Source organism: Barbus barbus, assembly GCF_936440315.1.
Source record: "Barbus barbus genome assembly, chromosome: 5".
NCBI lineage: Eukaryota > Metazoa > Chordata > Actinopteri > Cypriniformes > Cyprinidae > Barbus > Barbus barbus.
In genome coordinates this window covers 23,494,210-23,506,539 of record NC_136733.1, presented here as the reverse complement: position 1 = coordinate 23,506,539, position 12,330 = coordinate 23,494,210, and the positions used below count along the sequence as shown (strand labels likewise).

Here is a 12,330-nt window from a genome sequence, read left to right as displayed (position 1 = left end):
CCACAATTTAATAACAAAGCACTCAGCGGCTATAATTTTAACCATAATTGCAGTTCACCTTGTTCTTCCTCCACTGAAGGAGGTAAGTCTACAATGGCCTCAGAGGTAATTAAGGCAATTATCTCACAGTGTTTTATTTATTTATTTTTTTGTGCACTTTGGGGCTGCCTTTATGTTACACTAATTATCCTCATATGGTAATACATAAGATTTTGTACTTTGCTTTCTTCACACCAAGCTTTTCTCTGATCTATACCTTTTGCAGTCCTTAATGGATCTTTAAATATTCATAATTGAATATTCTGTGATTAACAGGAATGGATTGTTGCACGAAAATGTAGTGTAAATGTTTATTTATAATTGTTATTGGTTGCCTAAAGCAGTGGTCAGTGAAATTTAGTCTGCAAAAAAGGTCCATTGTCAATAATGTAGAGATGCATGAAGCAGAGCTCACACAGAAGTTTCTTTTCAAACCAAGCAGCTTTCTTTCAGTCAGTGTGGTAAATTTGTGTGACCAACTTACAGAGCCGATCCTCCCTATATGCAATACGCAAGCTGCGTAGGGCTCCATTGGTCTCAAAGATGTTTTAATTTTAGTTTCGTTTTTGAATTTGGCCAGCGGTTATGAAAACATGAATGATAATTTCTTTTAATGCGATGCGCTGTCACGAGCTCTACGTAAAAAATCAGCCAAATCTTGTAACATGAATGTTGTACAGTCTCTTGCTCTTACTAAAAACAAAAATAAAAACGAGTTGAAGAGAGACTGTTTCTCGAGTGCTTTCTGTGAGCACGATTCGAGACGGAGTGAAACACGGACAAACGCATTTCATCTTTTCTTTCATCCCAACATCCCCCCAACACCTGCATCCCCCCTCCCCCCTTAAAAAAGAAAGAAAAAAAAAGCTGGTTTATTCTTAAAAAGAAAAAGACCATTAAATTTAAATTTCACCTTTGATAGCAATAAACTTCATAAATCTTTCCTTTTTTGCTGCTTAGGCTACATGTCCCCTCATCCCTCGCCAATGGGCCAGGTGTCGGAGCATGTGCCCAGCCCTATGTCAGGAGGAGGTCCAACCCCACCGCAAATGTCTCAGGGTCAGTCACCCATGATGCCCATGGATCCACAGGGGATGGGACAGCAGACCAGGGGTCAGTCTGCCTTCAGCCCAGTCCAGCTACAGCAACTCAGGGCTCAGATCCTGGCGTACAAGATCCTGGGTCGTGGTCAGTCTCTGCCTGAAAATCTGCAGTTAGCTGTGCAGGGCAAGAGGAGCCTCCCCACCATGCAACAGCAGCCCATCAACACTGGCCCCTACAATAGACCTCCAGGTGAAAATGCTTATGGTCATTTTGGTGTTAGTCAGTAAGTCCAATTCCCTTATGTCCAAATTACAGTTGTGCATTTTTTTCTTGTACTTGTATTTTTTTTACAATGTTTTAAAGCCTGAATACAACTGATAATATTCTGTATACATTTGGTCGTCGTGTTAGTTATACTTCTGTTTTGCTAGGTATGCCAATGCCTCATGGAGGGCCTGCAGCAGGCCCATGCCCCTCTCCAGCAATGCAGACTCATACCCAGAGTTGTGGGCCAAAAACTTGGCCTGAAGGTGAGTGTGGGATGTATTTATTCTTAAGCAGTTGCATCTTTGCATTCCACTAGATGGCACTGTTTATTTTTCATAATTTTCTCACCCTCATGATGTTCCAAACCTGTATAAGTTTCTTTCTTATGTTGAACACAAAAGCAGAAATTTTGAAGAACCAAACAGTTGTTGGTCCCCACTGACTTCCATACGAGGGAAATAAATACTATGGAAGTCAATGGGGACCATCAACTATTTGATTACCAGCATTCTTCAAAATATCTTCTTTTGTGTTCAACATATGAAAGAAACTCATACAGGTTTGGAACAACATCTGGGTGAGTAAGCATGTTATGTCAAATGACAACATGTTCATTTTTGGGTGAACTATCCCTTTAAGTGACTATTTTTTAAGTGACTAATTTTAGTTTCAGTTTTGGTAGTTTTGTAGTGCTTTTATCATTTTTTTTTGTGTGTGTTTTTAAGATTTCTTGTTGTTTAAATTTTAGTTTCAATAATTTTAGTTCTTCAACTTTTTATTTCAGTTAGTTGCTGTATAGCGTATCAGACCAGATGTCTGGTTTTACATTTTTCATCTAATATTTATATTTTATTTTAGACAGAAATAAGAATTCTAATAAATGAGAAATAAGAGAAAATATGGCCTCATTCATAGCCTTTCAGTCATGGAGGTTATCATGGAGGTAATCAGCATATTTTGAGCTTTAGAAGTAACATTCATGACCATGTTTAGACTGTATATCGATTTGTTAATTTCTTAAATGTTTGTATGTAATGTAATGTTGTCTTGTATTTGCTCCAGATACTGCTTAAATGGGAGCAAATTCAGATTTATACATAATATTCATGTGCACATAAAAATGCTCCATATAAGTGAAACTTTGAAAATGATTAAAAACTTGCCAAGGGGCGACCATATAGAGGTTAAATCCCCTCGCTAACATGCTTTCAAATGATGTTGAATTAAATCATGGATTGTTACATCTTTAGTGAAAAGTCACTGAAGTTCACACAAATTAAAGGTCATTGTTCATTTTTCTTTTCAAGTGAAATTGATTGGTGAGTCAGCTTGGTTTAATTGTAATCCACTGCTAATTGGCTGTACTTCTGGAAGATAATATGCATCACCTCAGGTCAATTAACATTTTCAATGCATTTTTGGTCGATATAAAATGACTATGGACTGTTGCATGACCTCATGGCAGGTTCAGCAACTGATTGATTGTGTCCAGCTAGAAATAAAGATCCAGAACTTTTTCTTCTGACCATGCTCTTGAATCATCTCTTGTTTATGTTCTCATTTAGCGATTACATGCCCTTTCTAAAGTTTCTTTAAAGGCATTAAACTTGGCTTGGAGCAGGTCATATGAGTCCTTGTAAAGATTTTTCGTTTCAGAGGTGGATGTCAGTTCACTGTGCTTTGAACGGCCTTAAAACCTTCAACAACAGCTTTGATGAACTCTTTGAGTATGATCAAAAATCTAAAGATAATGGGCTTCTGAAATATAAATGATATTACTTATGCCGTTTCAAAATATTGATTGTACTGAAAACAGTGTAATAGATCACTGGACGCGTAATGCTTTTTTGCATTCAGGAGCATTTCTTTGACAGACATGACATTTTGATAAATCTCACAAGACGTTCACAAAGAGCATCTCCTTTATTGTCAGGTCAAGGCTCAGAGACACCAAGCGCTCCACAGAAGCTGTTGGTCCCAGCTCCGAGTGGCAGACCCTCTCCAGCTCCCCTGCTAGCCCCCACTGGCACACAACCTGTGGCCAGCACCTCCCTCACCTCCCAACCCCAACCTCAGCCACCAGCAGGACCAGGCCAGCCCTCCCTCATCATCCAGCTTCAGCAGAAACAGAATCGCATCACACCGATTCAGAAGCCTCAGGGTCTGGATCCTGTTGAACTCTTGCAGGAGAGTGAATACCGGTATGCAATGAGTAATTAAATTCAACTTAATCTACACTAAGCAGTCTACACCGGTCAAAGGGGTCATGAATTGCATTTTTTTTTTTTTTAATCGGTTTCCTCAGATACACTTATAATGTCTCTGTCCTCTGATTTAAACACTGGAGTTAAAGGGACATGTCTCTAAAAATTTAGTGTTAACATCTTTATAAGTTTATTCCACAGTTAAATTAACTGCTATATATATATATATATATATATATATAAGTAAGCAACTGTAAACTACATGCACACATGTTACACATCTCAGTTTTCAGCTAACGCAGCCATATGCATATAATGCACATATTATGCCGCACACAGGCTCTCAACAACAATGACGGCTGATCAACAATTTCAAAAGTGTGCTGGATTAGGGTGGGTTAAATGCAGAGTAAATTTCCCTACATGGTCAGTAAAAGTAATCCACCAATACACAGGTCACTGTGCACATTCACATCACTCTAAAATGACTACGTGCCCAAAGCAGCAAAACTGTACAAACGCTGGACATCCACACACTACACCACAGTATTATCAATGCACCACGTACACCTCCATAACAATGTGCATGATACAATACTCATCAAATAATAAAGCACTCACCTGTCACTTGTAAATAAAGTGCATGGGTCTGTCATTCCATGCCCCTTTACTCGTATTAAAAAGTAAACACGGCCAACAAAATAACTTGTGCTCGGTGCTAGCTGTTAGTCACTCATAGCACTCATAGTTGCAATATTTGAAATGGCGCATAAAAACTTTGCTGGCCTTTCAGTTTAATTCAGTTTAGGTGTTGGTCTTCCTTTCTCAGTTATTCTCTGTTGTCTGCAAAAGAGAGCCTTGAAAAAGGTGGTTTTAGTTGATCTCAAACAATATCTGGTGTAGGCGCCGATGACTGCAGCTGTCATTTTCTTTTCATTTATTTTCACTTTCGTACCTTGGAAATCCCTGATTAAAGGGGCGGTTTAACACTGGGGGTAGCACTGGGCACGTAGCTAGACCCAGAGGGCAGGCTGTCATTGAACGTCAAAATTTGATTGATTCTGTCACTAATGCTCGTAACAAATCAGATGTGACGTCTTTCAACAAAAGGGTAGCACTATCTGTAGTGCTGGCCTCAGACTTTTTTTATGTAGGATATTCTAGTTCAACCTCAACTAAACTAATCATAGGCAATTTAGTGGACATTACACAAATGAAAGTGATACCTAAATCAATAAAAACATTTTTCACACAACTATACACATACACATATATTTATTATTATTATTATTTTGATTAATTTCTTTTGCTGGAATATTTTGCCTTTAGTTTTGTTGCTTAAACAAAAAGTACATCTCATTCAGACTACAATGCTTTTTCCAGATATTGCAAAGTCTTAATTTTACTCATTTGAAGAATTCCCACCCATGGAATACGCAAAAGGAAAAAAAAAACTCTCTGAAACGTCCTGTAAAATCCGTGCTGCAAAGGCTCTGCACAATCCTCTTGTTCGTTCATCATTGGAATGGCAAAATGGTATGGCAAAATCGACACCATCGTTAATATTTGCAGTTAAGCAGATGAAACTCACGGTTATGGTAATGGGTAATGTAATTTCTTGAACAAGCTCTAAGCAGTTTGCCAATCACAACAAAATTTTGATGTGGATTCAAGCAAAACAACCTTTAGTCTCTACAATATCACCAGAACTATGGTTGTTGTTTATGTTAGAGGAGGGTGAGGAACCCTCTGAGGTTTCTGAAAGTTCCTCAGACCTTGGTGATGCACTGGCTTGCACTGTCTGGAGCAACAGGACTGTGTTGATTGTTTGATGTACCTTGAGGTCACCAAGACATGTTTTTTTTTTTTTTTTTTTTACCGTCTGTGCTATCCATTATTTGCGGAGTGAGAGGTTCAGATCTTGCAAGTGATTTATACTTCTGGAGAACTGTAAGGTAACTAGAAATTATTGATGCTTTGGAAGTTCACCTTCAGAGACATCTCTATTCAACAATAAATCTGATGATCTGTGCTTGATTGACAGTCTTTGCTCTTATATTTTAATTTGAAGGGTTACTCCACCCCAAAATGAAAATTTTGTCATTAATAACTTACCCCCATGTCGTTCCAAACCCGTTAAAGCTTTGTTCGTCTTCGGAATACAATTTAAGATATTTTGGATGAAAACGAGGCTCATCCATCCGATGCCGTGATTCTTGATCCCCCGTTGGATGTCACGAGAGTCCTCCTTGTCAGACGTCCCAAACTCTTTTTATCTGTCAAGCTGATAGGACCCACTCATCCGATGTCCGGAGTCTTGATCTCCAGTTGGAGGCTTCGTGGGCCCTCTCGGCCAGATACCCGCCCCCTGCCCTCTGATTAGCAGGGGCTGACAGCCACTCAAGGCAACTCGGGTTCTCCTGGTCAGGGCCACAATCACGCTGCTCCTACATCGGCCGGCAGGGCTAACCCGTTCCAACGCAGTGAGCACACCGTTGAGCATCGGTTCGAGCCCTCCCGACCGGGCGCCCTGAACCACGCAGTCCAGACCAGCAGCCGGTGGGGCCTACCCATCCTATGCCACAAGCCGCTCCCACGGAGCACGTAGGCTCCCCCGGCCCGCCATACAGGCGACCTCTTGAAACCAGCTCCCGCCAGATCTCAGTGTGTATTTTTGGGGGAATCTTAGTCTGGCAGCTGTCCAACACTTAATTGCTTTTTGGGGGGGTACTCTGGGTTCGGGCCATTCCCAAGCTCTGAGCCCTTCCCCGGACAGCATGCCAATCACGCATTACTATACTCGCCAAATACGCATTACCTTACTCGTGCTAATTATATGTAAGTGTGAACTCGTGAAATGGGGATTAATGACAATTTTCATTTTGGGGGGAGTATCCCTTTAATTACCATTATAAATGAGTTATTCTTTAAAAAAAAACAATTTGATAGGATTCAGTACACCTGTCCTTTTCATTTCTGTTCAAAGTCTTCAGGCCAGGATTGCTCACAGAATTCAGGAGCTGGAGAATCTGCCAGGATCGTTGCCACCTGATCTGCGGACTAAAGCTACTGTTGAGCTGAAGGCCTTAAGACTGCTTAACTTCCAGCGGCAGGTGGGTTATTGACATGGGATTAGTTTTTTTGTCAAATTTATTAATTTATTCAACAACAAAAAAAGCATTCATACAATGACTTAACGCACACCTCTTCTATGATGAGGATGTTATTAATTTATAAAAATGTATATTCAAGTGTTATTTAATCAAATATTTATAAACATTTACAATTAGTTTTTTTTCAAAAGTTGCTTTCAATAATTTTCTACACCCCCCTCAAAACACTCCACCCCATACCACCCCAGAATTCACAGTAATGAAATGCCTTGTGACACCATTCATTGCCAATATTTAGGATAATAATTTTTTATACCCTAATCGGGCAACATATCTCAGGGAATACACATATTTCAAAATGTGATAGAAATCAACACAAACGACATATGACTTAATTTTATTTTTCAACATTTCAAGACAATGTTCGCAATTAATACAGTTGTAATGCATTTTTTTGCTGAAAAAAAAGTAGGATTAATATATGCCTACTTTCTACATTTTCTGAATGTCCAGTCCCATGGGTGTACATGTTGGCTTTAGGTCAAACTGGCAAAACAAGCACAGAAAATTTGAACCAAGTCATGTGACCCCCATACTCCAAATAACCTCAACTGTGATAATGATAACAATATTGGATGAAATCTTCCTCATGCCTCCTTCAAGAGACTAAAGAATATGTATCCTGTGGTGCACATTGCGTCTTTTAGGGTTAAGATGTAAGGACAATATTATTTTTTTATTGATGGTTACACTACATGATGTTTTTAGAATAATTTAAATGAAAATTTCCTTCAAAATGATGTTTTCCTAAAAAACATTTCAAAACCCTTGATACACTTATATTTTATTGATCCAGGAATAAATTACAAATAAATGTCATTAAAATAAAATAAATAATAATAATTATTATTATTTAGTACTCAAATAATTCTCACTTATACTGGTGCACATAACTGATGCACTTTTCGTAAAGGCATATTTCCATAATTTATGGAAATGCATTACTCCTAAATCACATAAATTGGCACATAAATCATGTTTGCCGTTTCTTTACAATAAATAGAATAATTTACAATAAACCAAGTTGCTCAAAAATTGCTCATTCATATCTTTAATTTCATTGAGATTTGTCTAATTAACATTGAGTGGAAGGTGTTGGTGTCTGAAGTTGTGCTATTAATATTTAATTTATGCTGTACTTTGGAACTCACCATTAGATTAGATGTAATTAGCAACAATTATGAAATAAAATGTGTGAAATGCATCAGAATATGATTATCATTTGATGAAGCTCATTAGCTTAATGCATTTTGCCACAGATAACTATGATTAATTAATTTATTTTTTTTCTCTCTCAGCTGAGGCTTGATGTTGTTGCATGTATGCGCCGAGACACAACTCTGGAGACGGCCCTGAACTCCAAAGCCTACAAGCGCAGCAAGAGACAGACACTTAGAGAAGCTCGCATGACAGAGAAACTAGAGAAGCAGCAAAAGATCGAGCAGGAGAGGAAGCGCCGCCAGAAACATCAGGTGATCAATGAATAATCATTGTATTAAAGGGGACGACGTGTGGCCAAGTATGGTGTCCCGTACTTAGAATTTTTGCTCTGCATTTATCCCACACAAGTGCACACATACAGTATTGAACAAACACACACACACCTGGAGTAATGGGCATCTATTTTTGCTGCAGCACCCTGGGAGCAGTTGAGGGTTTGGTGCCTTGCTCAAGGGTCTCACCTCAGTCGTGTTATTGAAGGTGAAAGAGAGTGGTGGTCATTCACTCCATCCACCTACAATTCCTGCCGGTACCAAGACTTAAACCCATGACCTTTAGCCTTTAAACCCATGAGAGTCTGACTCTCTAACCATTAGGTCACAACTGCCCCCAACTATTAAGTGTAATCAATTCATTGGACTAAACAAACTCAATGCATTGAAAAAACAACTGTCAAGTTCCCACAACAAAATGCTTATATACACGATTCATGTGCTTACATATTGACTAACTGACAAAAATGTTTTTAGAGGGGTCATAATCAAATTTCCTTGGCATGCACAGTCACGGTGTGGCAATCACGAGGAAGTACGATAGTACTGTTATTTCTAAACACCAGAAAAATTGAAAAATGTTCCTCCTGGAAGTGTGTAATACCTGATGCTTTGTCTGACCTTCTAAGGATGGCTAGAGTTAGAAACATGAGGATAAAGTTTTTTAAACGTTTTTATTTCAGTCTGACTTTAACAGTTTGTGCAGCTAAAACTCTGAGCACAGAATGCTGCTTTTTATTATTTAAGACACAAAGACAGCATTCACATAAAATTCTTCAAGTAGCAAAGTTTTATTCTTCGCGACAGAGAGAGTTTGATAATTAAACTAAATATGATTAGAAACCTTAATTAGCATGGACACTGGTGCTGTAAAGTGGGCTCAGTCATTAAAAAAATGTTACAGAAATCTTCTATTTCAAATAAATGTTTTTCTTTTGTACTTTCTATTCAGCAAAGAATTCTTTTGAAACGTTGATATGTTTCTTGAGCCCCAGTTTAGCATATTTTAATGATTTATGAAGTATCACACTGAGGACAGGAGCCCTGTTGCTAAAAATTCAGCTTTGCCATCCCAGTTATTTTATATTATAATAATATTCTACAATATTACTGGGGATCAAATAAATACGGCCTTGGTAAGCATAAGCAACTTTGTTTTAAAACATCTTGCCAACCCCAAACTCCAGATTTTGCTTTTTGATTCATGGTGTGTTGTTCTCTTATTGTTGTAGGAGTATCTCAACAGCATTCTGCAGCATGCAAAAGACTTCAAGGAATATCACAGGTCCATCTCTGGAAAAGTCCAAAAGCTGTCTAAAGCAATCGCAACATGGCACACCAACACCGAGAGAGAGCAAAAGAAGGAGACGGAAAGAATTGAGAAAGAGAGGATGAGGAGACTGATGGTATGATGTAGCATCTGTTTCCAGCATCATATACTGTATAAGACCTTTTTGCATCGTCTTGCTAACTTCATTCCAAAATGAGCATACAGCACATTATGTAGTTTAGTTCTTGAATAAATGGCCCAACTGGTGATTTTCCTTCTATTGATCATTAATTCATTATTTTTAATTATTATTAATTAACGGATTGGTGAATCAGTCTAAATCAGTCATTAGACTGATTCATGGATATGTGTCATACAGTAGCTTACTTCACCTGAGAACAAGTGTGGGGTACTTTTTGAATGCAATGTAAAAAACATTCTATAAATATATAATATGTTCAAAATATATTTAATTATATATAAATAAAAATATATATAAGGAGGGGCAAAATTAAAATCCTTTTAAGGCTCTTCCGGAAGAGGCTTTCTTTAAAGGTTCTCACAGGCTCCCCATCTGTTTTCACTAGGCTGAGGATGAAGAAGGTTACAGGAAGCTAATTGATCAGAAGAAGGACAAGCGTCTGGCCTACCTTCTTAAACAGACAGATGAATACGTGGCCAACCTGACTGAGCTTGTATATGAACACAAGGCTGCTCAAGCTGCAAAGGAGAAGAAGAAGAAGAGAAAGAAGAAAAAGGTGTGAGGCGACAAAGAAACCATTAAATCACTTATGATGATGTTTGATGTTGTTACTTTAAATATGTTTATTTGGTTCAGTCCCTTACAGTTTATCCCCCTGTGGTTTTGTAAATCTCGACTCCATGCAGTAGCTTTAGGACATTTCTATGATCATCAAACATTCAATGCTTGTTTATTTCTTTCATGTTTAACCTTCAGAAGGAAGCTGGTGATGCTGAAGGAATGGGAGCCATCGGGCCTGATGGAGAGGTAAGTAAATTGCTACGAAACTGAAAGCAGAGTAGATATGAATAACCGACTGATGTATGTCCCTCCAGTAAACTCACTCTGTCAAACCTAATCTAACACAGCTTGTCACAGAAAACCTGCTTTTATGTTTGCTTATTCGTGCAGTTCATAGATGAGACCAGCCAGATGAGTGAGCTGCCAGTCAAAGTCATTCAGACAGAGACGGGGAAAGTGCTACAGGGGACAGATGCCCCCAAGTCCAGTCAGTTAGAGGCCTGGCTCGAGATGAACCCTGGGTAAGCTGTCCTTACATTGCATCCTCTGTGTGCCTGGTAATTGAAAGCATTTCCATAAATATATGACCAGACACTTGCAGGGTTCGTAAAGGTGCTTGAATTCCTTGAAAAGGCTTGAATTTTAGTGTTTTCAAGGTTTGAAAAATGCTTGGATTTTGGATAAAGTGCTTGAAAATGCAGTTGAATTGGTTTTGGAGTAATTTGCTTTCTTACTGAATAGTTCATAATTTTTTACATAAAATAAGCCTAACAGCACCGCACGAGTCTGCGCATGTGGCTGTAGTGTGATCTGCAGGTGTCTGCTGATGGAGCAGAGCGGGAGATAAAACATGCCAGGAGGTTGCCGCTTCAGTCAGCGATGGCTTGAAAACGGCAGATATATATTATGCTTAAAACGAGATCTAAATACTTGAGTAGCCTCCCCGTTAAGTCAGTTTTTTTTTCATGGAAGAGTCTGCGCTTTTGAACCATATAAAAGGTAAACAAAAATGCCCCTGATCAGTTAAACTAAATCCTTTAAGACTGTTACGATGAAATGTGAAAATGAATGAAAACCGTTTATTGCGGCATACGTTTAGGTCTGCGCACAATGCATAAAATTTCTTAATGCACATTTTTTCCCAGCATTGAGGATTATAACAAATAAAACATGCAGATTAGTCACCAGTGAATTAAAATCGAATTTCAAATTCAAGTTTAAGGACATAAACAGACTTAAATGACTGAAAACTTTTTTTTGTGTACCTTTCAAGTTAAAAGGTACAAGAAAATACTTACAGTAAAAGCCTACTGACTCGGTACTTCCGCCTAAGTCAACCGTGACCTTTTCAACGTCATTGCGTATTACGTGACGTCGCGAACGCGCATCACAGAACAGAGCAAGGCGAGCATTTGTTTATTATAAAACTTAAACTTTTTTATTTATTTTTTAAATGACCGATCGTTTCGCTAGATAAGACCCTTATTCATCGTCTGGTATCGTTTAAAGCCCTTTGAAGCTGCACTGAAACTGTCATTTGGACCTTGAACCGTTCGTGTCCCATTGATGTCCATTATATGGAGAAATGTTTTCATCAAAAACCTTAATTTCTTTTCGATATATTTCTTTAGATATATTTGATGCATCCCGTGAGCTCTCTGACACTCAAGGTCCAGAAACGTTGCAAGGACATCAGTAAAATAATCCATGTGACATCAGGGGTTCAACCGTAGTTTTGCGAAGCTACAAGAATAGTTTTGTGCGCAAAATAAAAAAAACAAAAAACGACTTTATTGAACAATTTGTCTCCTCCGTGTCTCGGAGCTGACACAGAACAGCATACTCTGTTTACGTTCAGTGGATACTCTCCAAAATGGCGCCATCTTGAAATTATAATATGGTCTGCGTCCCAATGTGTGTACTATCCATCCTAAATTCTATGTGATATTAGTAATTTTCAATACTATTTAGGGCAGATAGGGTGGATTGTATGCACATTGGGACGCAGGGAAAGTGTTTTCTTGTACCTTTTAACCTGGGAAAACTGGATTTTTCCGTTGGTCTGAATGAAAATGCA

At 38.5% G+C, this 12,330-nt stretch overlaps 1 protein-coding gene across 2 annotated transcripts in view; it reads left to right on the top strand.

Moving 5' to 3' along the window:
* LOC306870133 (putative global transcription activator SNF2L2) overlaps positions 1–12,330 on the top strand; it is a 59,060-nt gene that overhangs the window by 2,613 nt on the left and 44,117 nt on the right. For both annotated transcript variants that reach the window (XM_079417218.1, XM_079417219.1), the window contains exons 4-12: positions 1,000–1,332; positions 1,515–1,613; positions 3,284–3,551; positions 6,541–6,667; positions 8,026–8,199; positions 9,453–9,626; positions 10,078–10,248; positions 10,449–10,499; positions 10,644–10,774. In XM_079417218.1, the coding sequence (XP_079273344.1) occupies positions 1,000–1,332; positions 1,515–1,613; positions 3,284–3,551; positions 6,541–6,667; positions 8,026–8,199; positions 9,453–9,626; positions 10,078–10,248; positions 10,449–10,499; positions 10,644–10,774 (1,528 nt within the window). The remainder of the gene's footprint in view (positions 1–999; positions 1,333–1,514; positions 1,614–3,283; positions 3,552–6,540; positions 6,668–8,025; positions 8,200–9,452; positions 9,627–10,077; positions 10,249–10,448; positions 10,500–10,643; positions 10,775–12,330) is intronic.